The 26,709-nt window shown below is 45.8% G+C and overlaps 6 protein-coding genes across 16 annotated transcripts; 3 read left to right on the forward strand and 3 right to left on the reverse strand.

Annotated features, from left to right (window-relative positions):
• The first annotated feature begins 172 nt into the window (after window positions 1-172).
• On the forward strand, window positions 173-704 carry LOC108087796 (60S ribosomal protein L29). Its single transcript, XM_017185339.2, has 3 exons — window positions 173-203; window positions 359-466; window positions 530-704. Exons 2-3 carry the CDS (start codon window positions 365-367, stop codon window positions 656-658), a joined length of 231 nt encoding a protein of 76 aa, XP_017040828.1. The 5' UTR covers window positions 173-203; window positions 359-364; the 3' UTR covers window positions 659-704.
• Window positions 696-1,999, reverse strand: LOC108087795 (queuosine salvage protein). Its single transcript, XM_017185338.2, has 2 exons — window positions 1,570-1,999; window positions 696-1,512 (listed from the first exon to the last, which is right to left on the reverse strand). The coding sequence occupies exons 1-2, from the start codon at window positions 1,997-1,999 to the stop codon at window positions 737-739; spliced, it is 1,206 nt and encodes a 401-aa protein (XP_017040827.1). The 3' UTR covers window positions 696-736.
• Window positions 1,960-16,827, forward strand: LOC108087793 (kinase D-interacting substrate of 220 kDa). 10 transcript variants are annotated; one of them, XM_017185326.2, is made up of 12 exons: window positions 1,960-2,517; window positions 6,168-6,720; window positions 10,232-10,366; window positions 10,430-10,627; window positions 10,687-13,451; window positions 13,510-13,688; window positions 13,746-13,984; window positions 14,051-14,221; window positions 14,281-14,505; window positions 14,796-15,159; window positions 16,011-16,280; window positions 16,340-16,827. In XM_017185326.2, exons 2-12 carry the CDS (start codon window positions 6,247-6,249, stop codon window positions 16,525-16,527), a joined length of 5,208 nt encoding a protein of 1,735 aa, XP_017040815.1. In that variant the 5' UTR covers window positions 1,960-2,517; window positions 6,168-6,246; the 3' UTR covers window positions 16,528-16,827. The 10 variants fall into 10 exon arrangements, with proteins under 10 accessions (XP_017040815.1, XP_017040816.1, XP_017040825.1 ...); XM_017185327.1 differs by having other exon boundaries at window positions 1,961-2,517; window positions 14,796-14,892; XM_017185332.1 differs by lacking the exon at window positions 6,168-6,720 and having other exon boundaries at window positions 1,962-2,517.
• Window positions 16,751-18,750, reverse strand: LOC108087794 (protein panoramix). The gene has a single exon (XM_017185337.2). The coding sequence runs from the start codon at window positions 18,652-18,654 to the stop codon at window positions 17,041-17,043; it is 1,614 nt and encodes a 537-aa protein (XP_017040826.1). The 5' UTR covers window positions 18,655-18,750; the 3' UTR covers window positions 16,751-17,040.
• A 1,115-nt stretch (window positions 18,751-19,865) lies between these two features.
• LOC108087811 (glycogen debranching enzyme) lies at window positions 19,866-26,229 on the forward strand. Of its 2 annotated transcripts, none has more exons than XM_017185372.2 (8): window positions 19,866-20,372; window positions 21,031-21,371; window positions 21,455-21,812; window positions 21,883-23,286; window positions 23,346-24,201; window positions 24,263-24,440; window positions 24,505-24,674; window positions 24,739-26,229. In XM_017185372.2, the coding sequence occupies exons 1-8, from the start codon at window positions 20,061-20,063 to the stop codon at window positions 26,058-26,060; spliced, it is 4,941 nt and encodes a 1,646-aa protein (XP_017040861.1). In that variant the 5' UTR covers window positions 19,866-20,060; the 3' UTR covers window positions 26,061-26,229. The 2 variants fall into 2 exon arrangements, with proteins under 2 accessions (XP_017040861.1, XP_017040862.1); XM_017185373.2 differs by lacking the exon at window positions 19,866-20,372 and adding an exon at window positions 20,548-20,635.
• Window positions 26,090-26,700, reverse strand: LOC108087813. Its single transcript, XM_017185376.2, has 2 exons — window positions 26,530-26,700; window positions 26,090-26,472 (listed from the first exon to the last, which is right to left on the reverse strand). Exons 1-2 carry the CDS (start codon window positions 26,626-26,628, stop codon window positions 26,245-26,247), a joined length of 327 nt encoding a protein of 108 aa, XP_017040865.1. The 5' UTR covers window positions 26,629-26,700; the 3' UTR covers window positions 26,090-26,244.
• Window positions 26,701-26,709: the final 9 nt, after the last annotated feature.

The following is a 26,709-nucleotide window of genomic DNA, read 5'->3' on the forward strand; positions in this document are numbered from 1 at the left end:
ATGCGTTTAACAGCACGCCATTAACAGCACGGCGAACTCACGTGGCTGGCATTATTTAGGTCCTTTTGTTTGCGCACTGGTTGCTACACTAGCATTCCCTTCTTTTCCATCGCGTTTCCGTAAGTGTGCTGCTCGCTTTTTTTGCTGGACAATTTACTTATAAAATATCTTTTTGCAGCTAGGAATTCCAGTGTGCGAAAAACGTAGGTGGACAACTACCAATGCTTTTGAATTGAAACCCAGCAAATTTTGGGTTTCACTGAAGATAAAAATGAGCACAAGCTAGCAACGGTTTCTAATTAGGAATATTTTCTGTTTTCATGTGCATCAATGGCGGAACTTTGGATACTCGAATCAGTTCAAGATGGCCAAGTCCAAGAACCACACAAATCACAACCAGAACAAGAAGGCCCATCGCAATGGCATTAAGCGCCCCCTGCGCAAACGCCACGAGTCCACTCTGGGTGTAAGTAATTTTATTTTTTCCAATCCGAAGGAGATATTAATTAATTTTAAATCTCCCCTACAGATGGATGTGAAATTCCTGATCAACCAGCGTTACGCCCGCAAGGGAAACCTTTCCCGCGAGGAATCCGTGAAGCGATACAACGAGCGTGTCGCTGCCCAGCAGGGCAAGCCCAAGCCCGTCAAGCTATAGATTGCTACCGATTGTGGATCATTAAAGGATAAAGCAATTTAACAAACTCATCTGGCGTCTTTATTTGTATACCCTTGGCTAGTAGTAGATGCTCAGCACCTTGTGGAAGGGAATGTGCTCCAAGTCGGCATTGTGTTGACGCCGGTAGTCCCACAAATATTGGTCAATTACAACCGAGTTAACATTATCCGGCGAGATTTCGGGGTGTTGCTCCTGCAGGATTTTCACCACGGCATCCCTTACTTGTTCAATGATGTAAATAGATGCGCCGCGTATCTCAACCTCTCGGGGATCACCATTCTCCAAAATGGTATCCGTCTTCAGGAAATCCATTAACTCTTTGCTGTATTCCAAACTGCCAAAGTGCACCAGCACCTGGGGAATGCGGTAGTCGGCGAACATAGTAATTTTGTCGATGTCCTCGAAGTAGCCAAGTCCTTTCGCACTGTAGCAGCACCACACATCGCCTACAAGGATCTGAGCGCGCTTTAGGATGGAAACACGCTTCCCAGCGAACTCTGCCTCATCCCGAAAGCAAGGAAATTCCTCAACAATAAGATTGAGCAAACGCACTGCAGATTTGTCTGCTGCCTTGATTACATTCTCAAATCGTCCATTGTACTTTTCAATTAGAACTTTTCCCACATCGTGAAGAGATTCCAGACGCTTTTGGATTAGGGGAATCTCAGTCTCCCCATCGTCAGACCGGAAAATGTTCTCCAGGGTTTTTAGGTCGATCTTTGAGTAAAATTCTGGATTAATTACATCCACACCTTCTTTAATGGCTCTTTTCACAGCTGCACATAACGCAAAGTAGCCGGTATAGCCTTCGACCTTGTATTTGGTATAGTTATCTGTGGGGGATTAATTTAAAAGATAAGAGATGCTGCCTTTTATAGTTAGTTACTCACTGGGTGTCCAGAAGCAAAAGTTCAAGGTGTCCAGCACAAAAACCCAATCGGCTGCCTTAGAATACTCCTCCGCCTGATTTGGATCCGGATTAGGATGCAATTCATGCTGCGAGAAGTTTTCTACGGCAATACGCTTTTCTTTTAGAGCTTTTAAAATCTCCTGCGTTAGTTTTTCAATTCCGGCGGGTAGAATACGAACGTTCTTGGCATGCTCAACAATAAAGGCGCCAGATTCCCGGGGATTAAGTTTGCTTGGAGACATTTCCACAGTTAAATCAAGATTTTTAATTAAGAAGTCGCTACTTTTGGCGCATGAACTGGCGATAGGTTTATTTAGGATATTTTTTCCCGGAGAATGTCTGGCAACGCCAACAGGGCTACACAGTTTCCAAATTAGTTTTTGCCGCGTGGCAACCCTGTACAGACACATGAAGGAGCTGCAAATTTCGCTCTTAGCTCGCAAAATAAAATAAGCAAATAAAATAGTTAAATGGCAATAGTGGTTCGCACTAATAACGTCAGTTTCCTGTGGCCGGTTGTGTAATGCTGAATAAGTGAATTGCGGTCGAAAAAATTTGTGGCGAAAGTGCCCTTGATTGCTCAAACAAAAAGTCTTTAGTTTGTTCGTGTGACACTTTGTTTTTGTGAATGCACTGAAAATATTTATTTAACTCGGCAAACACTGGAGTGACGAGTTCTTTGTGCCGTTAAAGAAAAAATATTTTATCGACGTTTCAGTTGGCACCCACATACACACACAGAGGCACCCGCACGCACACAGATACGACTACGCGGATTCAGATACAGATACACGTGCGCTCAGCTGTTAATGAATGCTGCTCAGCTGTCGTTTGTTTTCATTCCGCTTTGAGATCCCAGATCCAGATCCCGAGAAAATCCCCGAAAATCCGGATACGCAGATATATATGCCCTTGATCGACTTAGCAGGTGAGCTTATCCAGTTCTGGCCAGATCCAATGATTCCGCGGTCTCATAGTTATGCGCTTACTTTTGTTTGTAGACACACGACCGAGTCTGATAATTATATAGTACAGTATAGTAGTGGCCCATTAGTAGCCTCAAAATGTGCTAATAAGATAGATAATGTATTCTCCATTGTATTTCGCTCTTGAGTTCCCCACACACCAACGTATAAGTAGTTTACATAAATAAATATAGAGACCTAGAACTTGCAACATATACACTTACAACCGTATTTATTTTTAAAATAATAATATTCTGACCCCCCTCCGAATTTTCGCTTTCATTTAGAAATCGTCATCGGCTTAATTTAGTTATTTGTTTACTTTTGAAGGGAGCGCTATCAGCTATAGGTTTTTTCTTTGATTTTTTGTCCGTAATCTGTCATAATACCTTGCATACTCGAAAGTAAGGCACTCTTTATCTTTCCCGTTATCGTGCACTCCACATTTGTATATCCTCAAAGTGTCGAGGTAGCTTAAAAGTGATCAAGATATACAATTTCAATACATCATCGTCAATTACTGAACGCTCGTCAAATTTAATGTGCTAATTTGAACTGAACGTGTATTGATTTTGATATTTTTCCACAACGATCTTGTCAAGCGATGGAGTCTAAATCTGCAAAGGTACTTGAGATCTTCTTTAATTCAGCCGCCTCACAAACGTACGCTAATTTGAGAGATAAATCAGACATTTGGCAATCATTGATCGCACCTGATTTCCTCAAGCGAAGTGTCTCAGTTTGTTTTCGCATCGTGCCGACACTTGACGCAAAGACGCATAAATTTAGTGAAAAGTCGTGAATATGACTGAAAGTGTTCCGGTTTATTCCATTTCACATTTCATGGAATCGCATTTTGCCAACTCGTCAAATGGCAACAGACGCATCTCGAATTCCCAAGTGAGTGAGTGTCCAATATAAACAAATATGGTTTATTGGACACAGTGAAAAACGAGTCACAAGTGGATAAATAAAAGCCCTAATCTGGGTACTCCCTGAATAATGATTATTCTTCATTATTATAACTCACCATATAAATAAGCCTATGTATTACTCATTGTATTTTAGTGTTTCTTATTTGTCGTAAAAAAGTAAAATGATTAGAATCGAAAATAATAATTTACAATATTTTATAACCCTGATAAATACTCCAAAATGAGCAATCAATTGTTTGATTAGATTACCCTTTAATCTCTTTTGATGGAGCTGAAATGCGTGAGTCTAAGAGCCAGTCACAATATTTGCGGGTTTATTTTTTAATTGAACCTATTAATAGTTTTATTCGTTTAATGTCTTTATATCCACACAATTTTGTTTATTACTGGGCTATTAAAAATATAAAATAACATAAAAAGGATAAATTCGATTACCTGCAGTTTTCGTAAATATTATTACACCGTTTAGCAATTTTGTATATGCTTTTTATAAATGTATATCTAATTGTTTAAACCCTGAGTACAACAAAGAACTCTTTTACCATGAATAGTGATTTAAAGAAAAACCTCGCCATTCCCATTATTTAATCAAGGGTATTAATCGGTTCGGTGGCTAATTTTTCGCTTTTGTTTTCTTTGCGACATCACCCACATTCGCGTATCACGTGTGTGTCTGAGCACACACGCCTAGTTTGATAAACACCGTTATTTTTGGGCTAACAGTTTCTCATTTTATCAAAAAACAAAAAAACAAAAAAAAAGTAAAACAAAGGAGAGCGATTGACGAGCGTTTACTCTCTTTCTGCGCCAGCGGTTCCGCTTCCAATTCCATTTAGTTTTCCAGCAGAGCGCGCCGCGTGCGCTCCTCTAATCGGTGTATATTTTAATATATTTCAAATAGATTGCAATCTCGATTTTTGCCAATTTGCCTAGACAATAATATAGTATATAGTACTTTATATGTCAATCGCTGCCTTGGCGTATAGTTCACTGTTTTCGATCCGAAATGCCCAGTTTTGTGTGAGCCCCAAAAGGGGAAACAAATATTTGCGCTGTAAAACTGATAAAAGATAAAGGTGTTTTGAAATTACCTCATAATTTACCGGTTGTAATCGTGATAAAAATGCGGCGCACACCCAAACTTCAACTTGTGGGCCGGGCCTACTCGGAAATGTCGCCCCTGAATCCGGATCCTCTGCAGGATTCCCCAACGACGAGCGCTGCTGGACAGGATCGGCGGGTCGATCAGGGTGGCTACGGCAGCATCTTCCCCTTCGGACTGCTTCGCGGCTCCTTCGGTCGGGGTGGCAATCCCAGCCAGGTGGGTGATCCGGGTCAGAAGTAGAGCTTAGTGGGCATATGTTACGTATAATGGCGAATACTTATCGGATACTGCTCCATACGTTTGCAAAAGCAGATTGTTCAACCGATAAGGCAAACGGCTTTCCAACTGTTTGTTTTATCGTCTCAATTAGTCGCGGCGCCTCGAATCGCACACACCCTTGTATATAGAAATATATCTTCATGTATATGTAGAAATCAATATTACTTTCTTCTGAAAGAATTCTACAATAAGTTTACTGCTCAATCCCAAAAGTATGCTGCGTTTTCATTAATTCTTTAAGCCCAGATGCAATAAAATGTTAGTGATAAAATGTAAAGGAAAAAGGGTTTTGTTGGGTTAACACCTACACAAATTAAATAATCCAATGTTACTTTGAAAATCTATTATTTATTATTATGCTTTAGACATACCCATTACTGCCTACATTTTTCCGAAAATTCTCTCATCCCTTTCCGGTGTGAATCCAACTTCTATTTGACTTTGGGGGAAATAAAGAAAAGGTAATTAACACGATAATCATTGTGTGTTGTCTTTTGTTTATAAGGAAGCGGTTATATACGGGCCAGTATCCAATGCTTATCCGAGTTATCTGGCTATCAGGCTGGCTGTTTGCCCAATTAATGAAAACTAAATAGAGAGCGGATCGTTTGGTGCCCGTCGCCAAGGCATTTATATGATGCTTCCATGCAAAGTGCGGACAGTTTACTGGCGGCGGTCGATGCCCGACGTTCGTTCTGCGGTTCCCAAATCGAATTTCAAATACATATACTCGAACACTATATTTCTTCCATCGATTGAAAGGCGGCCTTCAAGACGGAACTAAGCGGCGAGAGTTTGGCGAAAATGTTCAAGTCCCGCCTAAAGACGAATCCGGGTGGGAGTGAGGTGTGTTGCCCTTAAAACCGTGATAAATTTGTGTGCAAGTAAGAACTTTATAGTCGAGATGCGCTCCCTTCCTATCAGCGAAACTAGCTACAGATATCATGTGATAGAAAACACTTGCTGTTATCCAACTGTTGTCAATTCGCGAGTATTAGGTGTGTGTTATCAGCCTGTCCACCCTGCTCCTCAAAGGGAATCCCCCCGAAAGCCAGTTTGATCGACAGGCTACCTCAGGTCCACCCCAATGAAATTGCATCAGTCATCAGTCAATTGTGGTTCATTTAGGGAATGGCGTTCATTGCTATTCCATTCAGTCAGCCTTAATTAGACCAAGACATGTCAGTCATAAAGGCATTAACAGTTCCATAAAGCAAAACTGCCGCACAGCGCAGAGCTTTTTTAGCAATTTAAGTCACGTAAATAATAATATACTAACTAAGCCACGTCCTAGATAAACGAGAGCACTAAGGCATCTCGCAATTGTCACCCGAAAATCATCGTACTGTATAGAATAGCCCAGATCTCCAGTCATGCCGAAAGATGGCCACTCACGTAAGCCGCAAAAGAAAGAGGCGACGATCGCCGAGGAAACTGAAGTCTCAGAGGCCACAGCCACCACTCCACCAGTCACTTCAGCCTCACCCAGTTCACCCACCAGAACCGCCGGCCATTCGACCATCGGAGCACTGGTCAGCAATCTGCACCACCACGACCTCCAGTCCCTGCACCAACCGCTGCTGGAGATCGAGGAGCGGGTGATAAGCGCGGTCAACCACAGGAATCCCCGCCAGCCGCATCGGAGCTACGGCACCGAGAGGAAACCCCACAGCTCACTGCCCCGATTCGTGATCGACATCGAGGAGGAGACGGACGCGGCGGTGGCGGCGGCGGAGGGCAAGGAGATCGCCAGCCAGGAACACGAGGAGCACGCGAACCAAAGTCCTTCCCGCCGTTTCAGTCACTTCAATTTGGCCCTGCGTCGCTTCTCCCACATCCATGCCCACGTAAATGCCTATTATCCTGGCCAAGTTGGTGTTGTAACCTTGTTGCTCTGCTCCGCTTTTTGGATCCTAACCCCCGAGATTGGCCTAACCCCATAAATGTTCATATATACACAGATACCCGCAATCACGAACACGAACACTCAAACGCACACAATCGGGAGTATGTAACTCTCATCGCAACAAAAAAAAAAAAAAACAAAAAACCTGTATGGGTCTCGTGCACTGGATCTAAAAATAAACCTTCTATAGTTGCAGTCGCTTCTTCCTTTCTGACTTTGGTTAACTGCTTCTCTCTGTGCCACTAATGCCCCAAGAATGGTCTTTCTTTCACTCTTTTACTCTGCTCGCACACCCAAAAGAACAGTGCTTAAGTAGACAGTCGCGGGCAGCAAAGTGTAGCCCAGTGTTAGCACCTCACATCAAAATGGAAACTATGAATCCAATGACACACTCTTAGTTATTTTCTAGTTATACTAGTCTTGTAGAGAGACCAACCAGTACGACAGTAAATAAATAATAATTAAAGCAATATATGTCTATAAGTTATAGCTATATAGTAAATAGTTGGAAACCAAATTGCAGATGCATTCAAGAACACAGCACTATAATGAATTTCTAGTTTAACGACTTTATCGACTTTATCGAATAACCAGCATCATCAATTAAGATTTTAAGGGCTTTAAAACACCTTTATACCTATCTTTATAAATAAGATTTACACGTGTATGCAGTTTTGTTACCTATCAACTATTAAGTTAACAGATGCTGTGAGAGCTCTTGGCTGATGATCTTCTGGATTGTGATTCCACTGACGCAGCGAAACTTAACCCATTACCAGAGCTCTCGACGCTGAGAACCCATTAAGCGAACTCGAGTTCAAGTGACGTACAAATCATTTCGAAGTACTCGAGACAACTTGGAAAACAAACACACAAATTGGCAATCGGTCATTTAACGTCTTCATATTATCGATCGCCTTCAGTCAGTGTCGTTGGTACTCCTAGAACTCGTACTTCTGTATAAGCTAATCGGCAAAGTGTGCCATAACTATCAAGTAACCTGCACTCTACACCGGGTGTACCGAGTAATTAGCGTGTTTAAATTAAATAATTGCACGACAAATCAACTGTGGTCAAAGGACACGCCGTTCCAATAACCTAATGGAATCAATGAAGTCAGCAGAATTAATTTCATTACAGTCGGCCTTCTTCTAAGCGTAAATTCAAGTGAAACTCTTTACGCAAGGCGGTGCAAAAACAACCAGACTCGATGTGACCACAAAACCTGGTCGGTCAATCAGTCTTTGTGCAACGCTCGTGGCAGCAGGAGCAGCAAAAAGCTATAGCTCCAAAATCGCCAAACACGTTTCGAGTGGCGGCTGTCTGTGTTTTTTTTCGGCCAATTACTATATTTGCGGCACGAAATCACCAAAAGCGGTATCTTAACCACCCACCGACGCCGACTGTAATCGGCCAGAAAAGCGATGCTCACTTCGGGTTGCGTGTAAACTTAATTTCTCACTGTCCGTTGAAGCGGCAGCGGTAACAAAACGCTTGATAAACCGACCGTCGTCAGAAGTCGACGAGCTACTCAAGCGGCAGGTTGCACTGGCCAAGCAGCAAGAATATAAATACCCACAGGAATTAATTTGTCAATTAGTTGGCAGTGTGGAAAAACAATATATCAGCGAAAAAAAAAAAAAACGCATAATAAATACATGAAGAAATATTATGCACATACTGGCACCTAATTAAAGTGCCATTCAGTGAGAGTGTAACTAGTGATCTTTCGGCGGACCAATGAGGCGAAGAATTTTCATGTTTACATTGCGTTTTATCAGCTTGACGCACGTACAAAAGACCACGAAAGCAACATAAAGCGATATCATCAAATCAAGTGCAATTTATCAAAATAAAAAGAATCTAAACTGGAGACTGCTCAACGAGAATCAGCTGACAAAATGAAACTTTCAAAGAGCTTCGATGAATTGATTCTGAGTGCCTCCCGGTTGAGTCTGAATAACTTGCGATCTCCGGCGAAGAAAAAGGGGAAAAATGTAAAGTATTCGAGTGTAAATAACACCCATTGATTAAATCAGTCAGGGTTATTAGTTATTGATAGATAAATTGATAAAAAAAAACATACTTTGTAAAGCATTATTATATGATTCTACCTATTAGAAAGGAAATACCAATCTTTAAAAACTAGCCAGAGATACAAATTAGTCATACACACATTGAAATCTCTTTTCTATAAGAAAGGAAATACCACTGCCTAAACGAAGGTTCAGAGATAAAAAATATTAATAAAACATAGTCGAGACTAATATAATTTACTCAGGCCGCACACTTGCAGTCGTAAATCGGAGCTATCTGACTAATCTAATTTCTATCTATTCTTTTCGGCCAGACATCTCCTTACTGATACGCAATTATTTGATTCGTTCTAGGGTGCTTAAAAAGCAGCAATTAGATCTAACATAAGTAGATTCAGCTCAGCGGTAACTTTGTTTACCATTTTGTGTTTACTTTGCCGTTTTACTTCCCTTCGTTAAGCCCGAGTGCATTTTAACACCTTCGAATGAAACCCAAACCCATGGCGAAGGCGATATAATCTAAATCTGAATACAACGAGACCGAGTTAGCGCCCAGCCAATAGAAAACCTGTAGATGCTCTATTGATCAAATTGAACGTTTCACCACCCTCCATAAAGACTGAAGGTTTATTAATGTTAATTAGAATAAACAAATAAATTAAAGCCAAGCCACTGCAATGCGTGAGGGATGGTGGTTGGCAATTGTTCAAATAACAAATAAGGCAATCTGTGACGTTATCGTTAAGATGTGCGATTACCCAAGTATATGAACATCTTTTTGCACGAGATCAGAGTTCTCTGGGTAGTCGTTTAGAAGATATCACGATTTTTCGCGTGTCAAATACTATGATGTGTTTTTTTCGGGAACTACCCTTCGATATTTTTAGAACATTACCATAGATATCGCTTATAAACTTCCTTTGTATACTGATTTCTTGGAGAACTGTTGATTTCACAATTACCCATCGACAATTGGTGGTGATGGCTTTTTATAACCCACATAATTAGTTTATTGGCACTGAAGTTCGCTGACTCAATCATGGACCTATGGATATTTTAACAGTACACCATTATTTAGCACTAAGATAAACATTGTTTGTATGTTTAAGAGTAGTTACTGCCCAGTGTTGTGGTTCTTTGGCTTTATTCGGTATGGCATGCGAAATGTTCAACTCTGACCTCTGACCTCTGGCGGCATCGGAGGTCTCTAATCGATGTATTCCCCCAACCGAATGTTACAACATTTTTAAATAAGAGTTGTAGTTTCTGTCTTTTAATGGCTTTTTAACACGAATAACTGGTACAAGTTTTTGCTAAAATCAACAGTTTTTATTTGCATGAGTTCGGTTACATTTTTAATTGATATTCAATTACCCGAGGTTGGGGAAACCGACTAATTCAAGTTCTTTTGTGCAGAACATAAATCGCTACGGAGACTCCATGGGTTCGCTCGGACATCGCGCCTTGCTGCAGTACATCGATAATAATGATATTTCCGGACTGCGCGCTATTCTGGATAGCCGACATCTCACCATCGATGATCGGGATGAGGTGGGTTCTAAGAATAAATCTATAACTTTTCAAACAATAACACCATATTCAAATTTTCTTTAGAATGCCACCACAGTGTTGATGGTTGTTGCTGGGAGAGGTCTTACTGCCTTTGTCCGTGAATTCCTGGCCCGTGGTGCCGATGTTCAGGCGGAGGATTTGGATAACTGGACTGCACTTCTGTGTGCCTCCCGAAACGGACACTTTGACGTGGTTCAACTGCTGCTAGACCATGGTGCCGAGGTGGAGCATCGTGATATGGTGAGTCCCTGCCTTCAAAGAATTCTATATTTTAGAGTTAACACAAATATATTTTCCAGGGTGGCTGGACCAGTTTAATGTGGGCAGCCTACCGCGGACACACAGAGTTGGTGCGCCTTCTGCTGGACAAAGGAGCCGATGGCAATGCTCATGGTAACTACCACCTGGGTGCCCTATTGTGGGCGGCGGGGCGTGGCTACAAGGACATTGTGGAGCTTCTCGTGCAACGCGGGGCCAAAGTAAATGTGGGCGATAAGTACGGAACCACTGCGCTGGTTTGGGCCTGCAGGCGAGGCAATGTGGAGATTGTGGACACTTTACTGAAGGCTGGAGCCAATGTGGACACCGCGGGCATGTATTCGTGGACACCACTGCTGGTTGCAGCTGCCGGTGGTCACACGGATTGCGTTAGTTCCATCCTCGAAAAGAAACCGAATGTGAATGCCTTGGACAAGGATGGAATGACGGCGCTTTGCATAGCGAGTCGAGAGGGTTTCCAGGACATCGCCGCCTCCCTTATAGCAGCCGGTGCGTACATCAACATCCAGGATCGTGGTGCGGATACACCCCTCATCCATGCCGTGAAGGCAGGCCATCGAACTGTAGTGGAGGCGCTGCTCAAGAAACACGCCGATGTGGACATACAGGGAAAGGATCGCAAGACGGCCATTTACACCGCGGTGGAGAAGGGACACACGCCGATCGTTAAGCTGCTGCTGGCCACGAATCCCGACCTGGAATCCGGCACCAAGGATGGCGATACTCCCCTGCTGCGAGCCGTGAGAAATCGTAATCTGGAGATTGTCCACCTGCTGCTGGATCGGAAGGCCAAGGTGACTGCCAGCGACAAAAGAGGCGACACCTGCCTGCACATTGCGATGCGAGCGAGGAGCAAGGCAATTGTGGAGGCCCTCCTGCGGAATCCCAAGCACAGTCAGCTGCTCTACCGGGCCAACAAAGCGGGCGAGACGCCATACAACATTGACTCCCTGCACCAGAAGACCATTTTGGGCCAGGTGTTTGGCGCCCGGCGGCTGAATACCAACGAGGATTCCGAGGGAATGCTGGGCTACGAACTGTATTCCTCCGCCCTGGCGGATGTGCTCAGTGAGCCGACGTTAACCACACCAATTACTGTCGGACTGTATGCCAAGTGGGGCAGTGGAAAGAGCTTCCTGCTGAACAAGCTGCGCGACGAGATGAACAACTTCGCCCGCCAATGGGCGGAACCACCGATTCGAACCAGTGGATTGCTTTTCATCGTTTGCCTGCACTTGGCATTGCTCATTGGAACGATTGTGGGTTTGAGCACCTGGTCAGCGGTGGTGGGCGTGTCCGCAGCCGTGGGCTTTATGCTGCTCGCTTACTTGCTCTTGGCGGCTGTGAGGTACTGCAACTACCAGATGGACATGCAGTGGGCCTACTCCGTGCAGCATGGCCTGGAGAAGAGGATAACTAGATTGCGTCTAATCCTGCAGGTGGCCTTTTGCCATCCCCCAGGACCACAGTCGGATTCACAGGCGAAACCCGTGCGGTTTCACTTTGCGGAGGCGAACAGTGCATCACCAACAGGCGACGGAGCAGTGGCCCATATGTTGGCCGCCCTTCTCGTTGCCATCGAATCTCACTACGGATGGCTGGCCACCAGATTGTATCGAGCCTTTCGGCCCAAGTGCTTGAAGGTGGATGTGGGCTGGCGGTGGCGTCGCATGTGCTGCATTCCCATCGTGTTGGTCTTCGAACTGGCACTCGTCACCCTGGTCACTGGCATCTCACTGACCGTTGCCTACTTCACGTTTGCCAGCGAGAAGCAGAAGGAGCAGATACTCGTATCACTCTATGTGATTGCCGCCGTGATGGGCACACTCATCTGCACCCATCTTCATGTCCTGGCCAAGGTGTTTGTATCCTTGTTTACCTCCCACATCCGGTTGCTGAAAAGGGCGGTTCGCTCCAGTGAATCGGCTCCTTTGACCATGTTGGGTGCCGAAGTGGCCGTGATGACGGACATGGTCAAGTGTTTGGATGCCTTCACTAATCAGCAGAGTCGTTTGGTGGGTGTGATCGATGCCTTGGACTCCTGCGACACGGAGAGGATCCTCACTCTTCTGAATGCTGTGCAAACCCTTCTTTCTTCACCCAACCGACCATTTGTGCTGCTCATTTCGGTGGATCCCCATGTCATCGCCAAAGCTGCGGAGGCCAACAGTCGACGTCTGTTTACGGAGGGTGGAATCGGAGGACATGACTTCCTGAGGAACCTGGTGCATCTCCCAGTTTATCTGCAAAACTCCGGACTACGAAAGGTGCAGCGAGCGCAGATGACAGCATTGCTATTCAAGCGAAGTGGAGGAGGAGATTACCAGACAGATGATGGACCCACGTTGGGTCACTCCGTATCCGCTCGTCGTCTGTCAAATGCCTCAGAGATCATCTCCAGTCAGGAGAAGCTGCGCGGACCCGCCCGTGGTGGTGGTGGCAAGAAGCTGCGTCTATCCGAATCCGTTGCCAGTTCCACGGGCTCCAATCTCCATCGACTGGGCCAGAATCCGCAGACCGTACTCGATCTGTCGCGGATCGTGCTCACGGATGACTATTTCAGCGATGTGAATCCGCGAAGTATGCGACGCCTGATGAACGTGATCTACATTACCGTGCGCCTGCTGAAGGCCTTCCAGATTGACTTCAGCTGGTACCGCCTGAGTTCCTGGATCAATCTCACGGAACAGTGGCCTTTGCGGGCCAGTATGATAGTGCTGCACCACGATCAGTTCATGGATGGCAACGCGGATGAAAGTGTTTCCCTACAAAGCGTTTACGAGAAGTGAGTTTAAAGCTCGATTTAATCTTGAAGGAATCTAATATTATATTTCTGCTTTTAGATTGCGTCCAAAACTGGCTTATTTGCGAGAGGCTGCTCCTCTATTGGAGTTGGATCGCGATGAACGAAAACTGGACGCCTTCCTGCAACTGCACAAATCCGATTTGCTCGTGGCGGATCTCCGCATCTTTTTACCCTTCACCATTAATCTGGATCCTTATCTGAGAAAGGTGTTAAAGGGTAGGCTTACAGAAAACCTTAAGCTAACGTTTCAACTAATTATAATTTATTTAACAGAGGATCAGCAAATCATCGAGGACGAGGGTTCCCTAGTGATACAAACGAGACCCAGCGTTTCCAATACCATGCGTCAATTCCCAGCGCCTACCACCTATGTGCCTTCGCCCCAGGCCTATCCACCCTATCAAATGTTCCAGAACCCGGAGTATCCTAGCAATGAGTTACGCTCCAGAAATCTCAGTTCGAGCACAGAGCCTGTGACGCCACTGATAAACTCACCGAGTGATTCGTTTGGTGTAGGTTTCATATTCTTTAACTTAAAGAGCACTTGATTATAAAGCTTATAATTACTTTTATAACAGGATGACATCCTGCAAACCAAGCTGACTGATTTAACCGTGGAGGGAGTCATCAGCCTGCTGGAGAGGATTGATGACATAAAGCCCGCGTTGGCCAAATTGGCGCCCGTACTCCGAGAGAATGCCATTAATGGTCGTGTGCTGAAGCACTGTGATATGCCGGATCTGAAATCGGTAGAGGGTTCTGTCTATAATACATATTCCCAGTCAACTAAATATTACTCGATTAACAGGTTCTGGGCCTGAGCTTTGGCCACTGGGAGCTGTTCCGCCTGCTGATCACCACACTGAGGGAATGCGAGCGTTTGCCCAGAAAGCAGCCGCGTCAGCAGCAGCAGCCCGCCGCTCTGGAGGCGCCATCGAATGTCCCCATGATCAAGGATGTGACTGATGCCCTAATGCAGCCGCCCAGAGAGTCCTTGTCGCGCAAGAACTCCGTTAGTCATATGGAGAAACAGGTAAGATGAGACCTCATGCGGTTGGGAACCCTAGGATCGGGCAGGAGCATCTTTATAAGACCGATTCGCTCTAACTCATGTGCTTTGATCTATTCTTATTCCGACCATTTTAAACAAACCGAAACGAAATGCAGTCAAAAGTGCATGACTACGAGTACTTGCAGGTAAAGCTGAGACACTAAAAGACACAGACTGAAACCCAAAATTCTAAGCCCACATTTGTGCAACCCCATACCAGATTAAGCATACGCCATGTGACCCTTCAACTAATAATCTTTCTTTATTGCTAGGTCACGCTGGAGGAGCAGATGATTTGCGGCACGTTGCAGACTCTGAACGAGGAGGCCTACGAGGATGTGGCCAGCAGCGAGCGACCGAGTCCCACAGGTGAGATGTTGGCGGCAGCCGCACAACTGCAATTAGCACCCATCCGCGAGTCCTCCGAGTTCGGATCGCCGTCAGACGATCAGAAGCAGTTCGGGGTGAAGATAGGCCACCTCATCAACAACAACAACCAGTACTTGCATGCGGAGTACAATCGGAGCGTCAGCTCGCACTCCCTGCAGAGTCTCAGCACTCTGGTGGGTGCTCCGAGTGGGCATGGTGGTTCTGGTGGTTCTGGTTCGGGTGGCGGTGGACTCCACCTGGGCAATGGTAACGATCTTAGCGGTAGCACTCTCGATCTAATGCATGTTGACTCGGTGTTTGGTGGTGGTTATCATCGGGCGTCGCGCCAGATCTCGATAAGCAGCGAGCTGCTGAACGAGTCCAGCTCCCTGCCCATGGTGGTGGTCATTCCCAATGCCTCCGGCGAACAGGCCTACGACGACACCAAGCTGTGAGAGGATGCACCCATGCCCACAACCAATTAAGCTGCATGGGAATGAGTCGTACTTAACTTTTAAAGTCTGACAAACTGAAAGCTGGACCAATGTCTGAGTCAAACGATACCAGACCAAAACCAAAACCAAAACCAAAACCAAATAGCATATCATCCGAAACCTATTTTTACGCATTATTTGTTTTACTCTTGCTTTGGCTTGGCTTTGATCCGGTCAGTATTATCTACAGTTACTAATACTTGAGTTTTGCGACTACTAAATCATTCCAACTGTTATATGCCGAAGATTAGTTATTAATTATTTGCCACACACAAGCACACACACACCCACACACAACACACACGTTACATTTAAAATTGTGAAACGCCCACGAAACATAAACAACTAACCGAATGGTATTCTAATCGTACCCCCAAACTAAACCCTATGTCTATTCCTAGCGTGAGATGAAGTATCAAATAAATGATAAATCTTATGAACAACTCGTTGCCTCTTGCATTTTATTCAGCTTTCTCTATAAATGTGTTTATGTTCTGCCTTTAACCTCTGTTCTGAATTCAATAGTTGCTTTAATTCACCTGGTTACTAGATATAATCTTTCTGGGACAGCTGGTTTTCGCCCCAGATCCCTAACTAAATCTTAATCATCCGTATGATTTTTAGAGCTCGACACACCGAGTGCCGGAGCCGCAATGACGGCGCCATTGCTTGGTACTTCTTCCGGCCCGATGCAGCCGCCTGCGGGTCGGGACTCCATTTTGAAGCAGCAGGGAAGCGTCAAGGCCGACAAGCGGGTATCGATCCAACAGACGGCGACCAATAATAACAACAATGCGACGAGCACGAAGCTAACACCAAATGTCGAATATGTTTCCGAGCGACAGTCAGAAGCCCAAGGAGCCAGCAAGCGCTTGACAACAAAGCCGCCACCAGGTGATGTTTACTGAATTCTAATTTAAAACCATACCTAATACACTCCCTATCCTTTACAGGACCACGTCCCGCATCGCTGATCATCACCAGAAACGATTCCAACTCACAGTTCCAGCTGCTGCGCTCATCCTCCGTGGACTACGATGATGTGGAGGCACAGGAGCACCGGACCACGATTAGAACCACTTTGCTGGAACAGCAGGAGGAGGAGGAGGCCGCCCCGTTCGTGTTTACAGTGCGCAAATGATACAATCTTCTCTACTAGGTGATATGAGCCAACGAGAATGGCCATTTAGTGCCAGCTACGCTTAATTACAAATTAGGTTTAGTGCAATTAGCCAATAGCTAGAGGACTTTGTGTTAACTCGGACTTTTGGGTTACACAATGATATAATCGTATACTTGGTACGCTAGGAAAAGACACTTTGTTTGCAAAGGTACTTACGACACTACTTGTTAAAAATGTATGATGCATGTGCATATGAATATTTATTAATTGTACAAAGAAATGAAAAATACATTGAGCGAGATGATTTACAAATGTTAACTTGATTATTGCAGTCATTTTTCAACTGCTTTGCTTTCGAGTGAGAGGTTCACAAATACAAGTATATATTTGTTTAGTTGAGAAATACAACATATTTGAAATAGGTTTAGGCACTTGAGGCAATACAAGTAATTAACATCTATTTTAATATTCTAAGAAATTCGTTTTTTGGCATAGGTATTTGGCATAGTTTCTTGTTTTCCAAAAACGCTGTTAGTGACGCGAGGCCGCTCGTTTAATGGCCAGAACAGGTTCGAGTGCCTTGTAGAGATTGATGGCAATGGTAGAGTTGGGTACCTTCCTGCTTAGCTCTTGAAGGGCAAACATCACGTTCAATTGCTGATGGGTCAAATTTATTTGGTTAAAGTCCGGATCCTGCCAGAAGGCTCCCTTAAGTTTGTTATCCATGCGGACCTGGGTGCCCGCATCATGCGAAGCGGTTCTGCGTTCCGTCTGTGTTCCTGCATTCTTGTATAGCGTGCCCGATACTTCTTCCACAGGCGCCAGACCCTGCTCCATTTGCTCCATCTTCAGCTTCAGTATACGGTGCGATGGCTTGGTTGAGCTCTGGATCTCCTTTAGGCGGGCCACATCGATGCCCAGCAGGCAGAGCAGCTCCCTAGTGGCCTGCGGCACCACTTCCAGGCCCCACCGTGCCAAATCGATCTTGGTGCCAGGAGTGGAATTGAACTCGTAGATCACATTCATGTTGTTGCAAATGGGCGAGGGATTCTCGAAGCATCCCTGGTCCCTGAAGTTTTTGCTAACGGACAGCTTGCATACGGTGTCCACCATGTGGCACTCTACCTCCTCCTCCTTGTTCGCCTTCTTCTGGAACAGTTCAAGCACCAGTTCAGCCCTTGCCACGCCAAGATTTCGTTTATCAGCCTTGGACAGATTCGCTGCACTTGGTTCAGGTTTCGGCCGTGGACGCTCGTAGAGTTTGGAGGGGTTAATAGTTAGGAATGGCTTCTCATCGGCTCGCACTGGCACATAGTCCAATTCTTCATCGGGAATTTCGGTCTTCACGCGGTGCCTGCGACCACGATGGTCCCGATCGACACGTCTTTTTTCTTCTGGAGTCTCATCCTGTGAGCTGTCACGATCGACACGCCTTTTATCTTTTGGAGTCTCATCCTGTGAGCTGTCACTACGCCTCCGCTTTGAGCGATGGGAACGATCCTTCTTGTGCTTCTTTTTCTTCTTCTTTTCCCTGTCATTTTCCTTGCCATCAGCCTCTGCCAACTTCTTTAGGAGCTCCATTTTATGACGTTCAAGATCATCGAAGGAGTCAGTTGACTCCAGCTCTTCTTCAGGCTTATCACAATCCATACGTGTTTGGGGTCCGTTTAGTTTCAGCTCCTTGGTGGCTTCAAGACTGCACAAATCCATGTCGTTCATGCTATCTCGGGATGTAAAATCGCTGGGAAGTCCATCGCGATTAGGTCTGCCCTGATCAACTACCTCCAATTTCACATTCGGCTTAACATCGGCAATCACAGGACGCTCGAAGAGTTCTTCCTCAAGCAGCCCATCTAACATGTGTTCAACTGGTTCATCCTCTTCCTTTATCTTTCCCTTCGGTTCGACGGCCTCCAGATTATCCTTCAAATGGGAACCCGGAGTGGGAGGCGTAGAGCGTTGGCCATTGTCCTCTGGATCACTATCCCAGCCGGATCCGGACATCCGAAACGCGGGCATAAACGCATGAGGCGGAGACTCGCCAGTACTTTCCCTTAGAGGAGTGGCGTCATCCTCGTTGATGGCATCTTCCTCGACTTTGATTTCTTCCTTTATAGGTAGATCCATCACTTCCATCGGATCCATTGTTTTTAGAACTACTTTGGTATTTACTTTTTCATTAATGAAATCGGACACCTTTGAATTTTTCCCACTCAGTTAAAAATGAAGCGTTAGAGATGTCAGTTTAAAGTACCGATAGTTACAGAACGTATCAAGGGTTTTCCCCAAACTGTTGCATTTTATACTTATTAAACACGTGATTTGAGGTAAACTTTAAAATATATTATGTTATTCATCTGATAAAAAATTGTAGGGATTGCACTTTAAGTTCTTATTTAAATGTTACAGAATAGAATTTGGTCCATCCTTGGTATGCTGGGTGGATGTGCCAGGTGCTGCCAGAGAAACCTGTTGATATATCGATAACGCCAATCCCACCACAGCAGATTATCGACTCTTTAATTGACCAAATTGTTCTCAATTAAATAATTTATAATTAAATGTGCCGTTGGTTTTTCAATTAAGCGTGTCATGTGAAATCATTAAGTCAACAAGTAACTTAGTAAAAACATATCGATGTTTTTAAAAACAGCGTAATTAGCTACAGACATACAGATTAAGTGTAAATAAAAACAAGCAGCTGTTTTTTGTTTACAAGCTTCGTTGTTGCGTTGTTGTTGGGGGGCTGTTTTTCAGCGCCTAAACAGCTGATGACCACAAAAACTTCAAAGGTCACCTTGAGCTGAATAGAATCGAAGCAATTGCTAAAGAATTTCGGCTGGTAACGTTAAGTTCAATTTTGCAGCTTCATCACAGCCCAAAAAGTACGGAAAATCATCGCAAAACCAGTGAATAAATTGAAATAAATCATATAATTTGCATACCCATCAAAACAAACAGCTTTCCGAGAGTGAATGTGAATGAAAGTAGGCAGATAAGTTTTGTGCAGATAAAAAAATCAAAAGATTACTCACATGGAACAGTTTTTGTTGTGTTCTAAATTCGGGACTGCTCTTAAAAAAGCTTTATATATATTTTAAGGCCATCTACCGGCGATCAAGTGCAATTCATTGACCTACATATTGAAACACAAGTGTGAAATGTGGGTGTGTGTGTTCGTCTGTGAACTTGGTGTGTGCACAAACTTTATTTTTATTCCCTGACCTGCTAGTGAAATTTCAATGTTGATAAGGTCGGCTAATCGTGGAAATCCATATATTCTCACGTAGGCGCCACATGCCAATTATATTGCATCAACAAAAAACAAAAAAAAAATTGGCAAGGGTTTAGGTTTGTCAGTTCCGTACTTTCATATTTATAAACAGCCCCCTCTGAATCGACGCCTTTGTGTGCAAATGTGTGTTTGTGTGGCCGGTTATCGCGATTAAAAAGTACATAATATTTCTTTAATGCTCGATTTGAGATTGTGGCGTTTGAAAATTCCTGGCATTCCGTAGACCATCGAAATCGAATTTGCAGCAGTTGCAGTCATGCTGAACGAGGGATTCCATTGGCTCTGGAGAAGCATGCTCCAGATCCTGATGCGTTATCAGCTCTTCCGATGGCTCTACGGTTTAATAGCGATTGTTGATAACGCCGAACCACCGGTACCGTTACGAATCGAAAGCGAAGAAGAGGAAGCACCCGGAAAGAAGAAGCAACAGCATCTGGAGGAGAATGCCATTTCCAGCGGAAAATCAAAATCAGTCGCGATTAGAACCGTTCCAAGTGCAAATGCGAATGCAATGGGCAATGCAGGCAGTGCCGAGATCGTATCAAATCAAGTCATCCGCCGCCGTGAGGTATTATCATCAGTTGCCCAGTGATCGGAGTCCCAGTGTTGTGTCCATAATCCATAACTATATGTTTTATTCCGGGTATGCCTGTGTGGTGTGGTTGTGTGAGTGTCGCGGCCATGAATATAAAACATGGAATCCGTACGGCGATGCTGCAGTCTGAGCCGGATTACTAAGCTAGTAACAGCTACTTAAAGCGCCGACTAAGCGGGCAAACATCTAAAATTCTACTTGGACTGTGGTGGTGTTTTAACAAGATGCCTTTGGCTGTGCGTTTTCCGATCGCGAATTACTTTAACAGATATTATACAGTGAAACTTCTATACAGTTAACTCCAAATGGATTGCCAAAAAATGTTTGAAATGATAAGAAGATTCCTTAATTCACTAGTGACAAGCTACAGAAGATAAAGTTTTAAATGACAATCAATCAACCCTTACTTAATAACATTTTTCTGTTATGTGCCCGTCTAAATATAGAACCTATATTGTATAGGTGTAATCCTTATCTAAATTGGCGCTAGAACTAGTTTGACTTTCAGAGACATAAACTGATAGATGTTTAACTGTACATTCCGTGCATAATACCCATGTTCATGTATAATATTAGTGACATTCTCGATTGTGTAATGCTTCAACTGTCTTAACTCTCCGGAATCCTTTAGATGAGCACCATGGGCAAGGAGACGGAGTCGCACAGCATACCCATTGCCGAGGGTCAGAATGCCGAGCATGTGTTGTATCGTTTAAAAAGGGGTTCCAAGCTGAGTGTTCATCCGGATGCCTCTTTACTGGGAAGGAAGATCGTGCTGTATACTAACTATCCCGCCGATGGACAGAAGTTCGTGCGAACGGAGTACCGAGTTCTGGGATGGCAACTCAGCAACGGCAAGCAGGTGACCTCCGTAATGCATCCTGAAGCTCACGTCGTGGACACGGACATCCGTAGTGAGGTGGAGTTGAAGTTATCCGGCACCTATCACTTCTACTTCCGGTACTTGGAAAGGTAATGATTACAGTTTAAACCAAACTTCTTCATGTTTCCTTTGTCGTTAAATACAAAACTAATTAATTATTCAACAATTCTAGACCAGATACTGGCAGCTCTGGAGCAGATGGTGCTCTTTATGTCCAAGTGGAGCCCACGCTGCATGTTGGTCCGCCGGGTGCCCAAAAAACCATTCCCCTGGACTCGGTACGCTGCCAAACGGTGCTGACCAAGCTCCTCGGACCGTTGAACACTTGGGAGGCCAAGCTACGTGTGGCAAAGGAGGCGGGCTACAATGTGATCCACTTTACTCCCATCCAGGAGTTGGGAGGCTCGCGCTCCTGCTATTCGTTGCGGGACCAACTCAAGGTCAGCTCGATTTACGCGAACCAGAAGGGAGGCAAGGTCAGCTTCGAAGATGTGGAAAAGGTCATCAAGAAGTGCCGCCAGGAATGGGGGGTAAGAAAATGAGCATCACTAGTCAAAATCATTGAACTCTCACTAATTTTAATCCATTCCTTCTTTACAGGTGGCTTCCATCTGCGACATTGTGCTCAATCACACTGCCAACGAGTCGGAATGGCTCCTCCAACATCCGGATGCCACCTACTCGTGTGCCACCTGTCCCTACCTCCGTCCAGCGTTTTTGTTGGACGCCGCTTTCGCCCAATGTGGAGCGGACATAGCCGAGGGCAGCTTGGAGCACGTGGGCGTGCCCCAGGTCATCGATCAGGAGTGCCATTTGGAAGCGTTAAAGTACCAGTTGCACACCTCCTACATGTCCAAGGTCAATATACACGAGCTGTATCAGTGCGACGTGATGAAGTACGTCAACGAGTTCATGACTCAGGTGCGAACTCGCGAACCACCGAAAAATGTGGCCAACGAGTATCGCTTCCATGAGATCCAACTGATACAGGACCCGCAATATCGACGCTTGGCCACGACCATAAATTTCGAGTTGGCGCTGGAGATCTTTAATGCTTTTCATGGCGACTGTTTCGATGAGGAGTCCCGGTTCCGCAAGTGCGCCGAGACCCTTCGTCGTCATCTGGATTCCCTCAACGACCGAGTGCGCGCCGAAGTCCAAGGATATATAAACTATGCCATCGACAACGTTTTGGCCGGCGTGCGCTACGAAAGAGTCCAGGCCGATGGACCGCGCGTGAAGGAGATCTCCGAGAAGCACTCCGTCTTTATGGTATACTTTACGCACACTGGCACTGAGGGCAAATCGCTCACCGAGATTGAGGCGGATATGTACACCAAAGCCGGAGAGTTCTTCATGGCCCACAACGGCTGGGTAATGGGCTCCAGTGATCCGCTAAGGGACTTCGCCGAGGAACAGCCGGGACGCGATAATGTCTACCTGAAACGCGAGTTAATTTCGTGGGGCGATAGTGTAAAGTTGCGCTTTGGTAAGAAACCAGAAGATAGTCCCTACCTGTGGAAGCACATGACCGAGTATGTGGAGACCACGGCGCGGATCTTCGACGGAGTCCGTCTGGACAACTGCCACTCGACGCCTTTGCATGTGGCTGAGTATCTGCTCGATGCAGCTCGCAAGATCAATCCGGAGTTGTATGTGGTGGCCGAATTGTTCACCAACTCCGATGGCACCGATAACGTGTTCGTTAACCGCTTGGGCATCACTTCCCTGATCCGTGAAGCACTTTCCGCTTGGGATTCTCATGAGCAAGGCCGACTGGTCTACCGATATGGAGGTGTTCCAGTTGGCGGCTTCTATGCGAACCCTTCGCGCCACGAGGCCACCAGTGTGGCTCATGCCCTCTTCCTAGACCTCACCCACGATAATCCGTCTCCGGTGGAGAAGCGTTCGGTTTACGACCTTTTGCCCTCTGCAGCACTGGTGTCCATGGCCTGCTGTGCCACCGGAAGTAACCGTGGATACGACGAGCTAGTTCCCCATCATGTGAATATATTATTGCTTTCGTTCTGTGCACCTAAACTGACTCAATATTTTTTATCCAGATCCATGTCGTTGACGAGGAACGTTTGTATCAGGAATGGGGCAAGGGCGTTGACTCAAAATCTGGAATAATGGGAGCCAAGCGGGCACTTAACCTGCTGCATGGACAGCTTGCTGAGGAGGGCTTTAGCCAGGTGTATGTTGACCAAATGGATCCGAATGTGGTGGCCGTCACGCGTCACTCACCCAGCACTCATCAGTCGGTTATTCTGGTGGCCCACACTGCCTTTGGTTACCCCTCTCCGAATGCCGGACCCACAGGGATCAGACCGTTGCGCTTTGAAGGTGTTCTAGACGAGATCATCTTGGAGGCCAGTTTGACCATGCAGAGCGACAAGCCTTTCGATCGCCCCGCTCCGTTCAAGAAGGATCCCAACGTGATCAATGGCTTCACCCAGTTCCAGTTGAATCTGCAGGAGCATATACCTCTTTCGAAGTCGACCGTGTTCCAGACCCAATCCTACGTGGATGGCAACAACACGCAGCTGAACTTTGCCAACTTGCGACCTGGCACAGTGGTGGCCATCAGAGTGTCCATGCATCCGGGTCCGCGTGCCAGTTTCGACAAGCTGCAGAAGATCACAAATGCCCTGCGTTTGGGATCCGGCGATGAGTGGACTCAGCTGCAGGCAATCGTTTCCAAGTTGGATCTGGTGGCATTGAGCGGTGCCCTCTTTAACTGCGATGAGGAGGAGCGGGATCTTGGCAACGGTGGCTCTGCCTACGACATACCAAACTTCGGAAGGATTGTTTACTGCGGTTTGCAAGGATTCGTCTCACTGCTAACGGAGATTTCGCCCAAAAATGATTTAGGTCACCCATTCTGTGGCAATCTGCGCGATGGTAACTGGATGATGGGTAAGCATTTAAAGGAAAACGAGTTTGTAAATAGTTTCTGATTATTAAAATCTTCTCCCAGATTACATTGCTGATCGCCTAACCAGCTACGAAGATCTTAAGCCTCTCTCAGCCTGGTTTAAGGCTACCTTCGAGCCCCTGAAGAATATTCCACGCTACCTCATACCCTGTTACTTTGATGCCATTGTCAGCGGAGTGTACAATGTTCTCATCAACCAGGTCAACGAACTAATGCCTGAGTATGTTCCTTCAGAAAATCTGATTTTAATTCGCAATTATCTAATTTGTTTTGATTTTCGACAGTTTCATTAAGAATGGTCACAGCTTCACCCAGTCACTGGCCCTCTCCACGTTGCAGTTCCTTTCCGTTTGCAAATCGGCCAATCTGCCAGGCTTCAGTCCTGCCATAAATCCACCCAAACCTCCGAAGCAATGTGTGACCCTCTCCGCTGGTCTGCCGCATTTCTCAACGGGTAAGTAAAATATTTAAAGATTTATATAAGAACATTTTAAACTAAATTTGCTTTTATTCTCCAGGATACATGCGCTGCTGGGGTCGTGATACCTTTATCGCCCTGCGTGGTTCGATGTTCCTTACCGGTCGCTACAACGAAGCCCGCTACATCATCATTGGATTCGGACAGACCCTGCGGCACGGTCTCATCCCGAATTTGTTGGACAACGGCACCAAGCCGAGGTTTAACTGCCGCGATGCCGTCTGGTGGTGGATGTACTGCATCAAGCAGTACGTGGAGGATGCGCCGAAGGGTTCCGAGATCCTGAAAGACAAGGTGTCTCGCATCTTCCCGTACGACGATGCAGAGCCCAATGCTCCAGGAACCTTTGACCAGCTGCTGTTCGACGTGATGCAGGAAGCGCTGCAGGTGCATTTCCAGGGATTGCAGTACAGGGAACGCAACGCTGGCTACGAGATCGATGCGCATATGCTGGACCAGGGTTTCAACAACCACATTGGCGTGCACCCGGAGACTGGCTTTGTGTTCGGTGGCAACAACTTTAACTGCGGCACCTGGATGGACAAGATGGGCTCCTCGCAAAAGGCCGGAAACAAGGGGCGACCCAGCACTCCCCGCGATGGATCCGCCGTGGAGCTAATTGGCCTGCAGTACGCCGTACTGCGGTTCATGCAGAGTCTGGCCGAAAAGGATGCCATACCGTACACTGGCGTGGAGCGAAAGGGACCTTCGGGCGAGGTGACCAAATGGAGCTACAAGGAGTGGGCCGATCGCATCAAGGACAACTTCGACAGGCACTTCTTTGTGTCCGAGACGGAAACCTGCTCAGTGGCCAACAAGAGGCTCATCTACAAGGACAGCGTTGGAGCCACCCAGAGTTGGACGGACTTCCAGCTGCGCTGCAATTTCCCCATCACTTTAACCGTGGCCCCGGAGCTGTGTAATCCCCAGAATGCTTGGCGGGCACTGGAGCGGGCCAAGAAGTATCTGCTGGGACCGCTGGGCATGAAGACCTTGGATCCCGAGGACTGGAACTACAGGGCAAACTATGACAATGCAAATGACTCCACCGATTGCACGGTCGCCCATGGCGCAAATTACCACCAGGGTCCCGAGTGGGTGTGGCCCATTGGATTCTACCTCAGAGCGCGCTTGATCTTTGCCAAGAAGTGCGGCCACCTGGACGAGACCATTGCCGAAACGTGGGCCATACTGCGAGCCCACCTCCGGGAGCTGCAGACTTCCCACTGGCGCGGATTGCCCGAGTTGACCAACGATAATGGCGCCTACTGCGGTGACTCCTGTCGCACGCAGGCTTGGAGTGTGGCTGCCATCCTGGAGGTGCTCTACGACCTGCACTCCCTGGGAGCGGATGTGGCCTAAACCACCTTAAATACTCAAGATCAGACCTGTTAGTTGCTACCAAAAACTGTTATTAGTGTTACATTTGATAATTTTACGGATATAGAATGGATGGAGATTTGTTGCCAGATGCTGCTTAAAATTTTGCTATTTTTCCTATTCTATTAAAGTTGCAATCGTTTTTAAACTACGGATTGATTTTTGTTTAAGAGAAGTAGCTATCCCGGCAGACACGCATGCAAGAGCACTGGGGTGGATCAATGGAGCCAAAGTTCTTTCGGGGAAGGTCTCGTCCCACAAACTTGACGGTTCTTTTAACCTCTGGCACCTGAGGTTTCTTTATAGATAAGACTTTTCCAGAAACTGGTTTGGCAGGAGGCTCTGGCAATATCTTTTCTTTCTTGAGTTTGGACTTATCATCCTCTATTCTTGGCTTAAAAAGGAATCAAGAATAATAAGCAAGTGTTTTGGGAACTTGATAACTACTCACATTGCCACATCTTCGCAATGCTTGAATAAAGGCCTCGCTGGTAAAATCGTAAGCCTTTTGCAACACAAAATGCTGGACAACATCGAGAACGATGGACATTTTTCTGGGTTACCAAAATATCTGAGCTAGTTTTCTACACAAAATTTTGTTAGCAACTAAATGAGAAATTTGACACAATGC

The sequence above is a fragment of the Drosophila ficusphila genome, unplaced genomic scaffold (genome assembly GCF_018152265.1).
Source record: "Drosophila ficusphila isolate 14025-0441.05 unplaced genomic scaffold, ASM1815226v1 contig_414, whole genome shotgun sequence".
Taxonomy (NCBI): Eukaryota; Metazoa; Arthropoda; class Insecta; order Diptera; family Drosophilidae; genus Drosophila; species Drosophila ficusphila.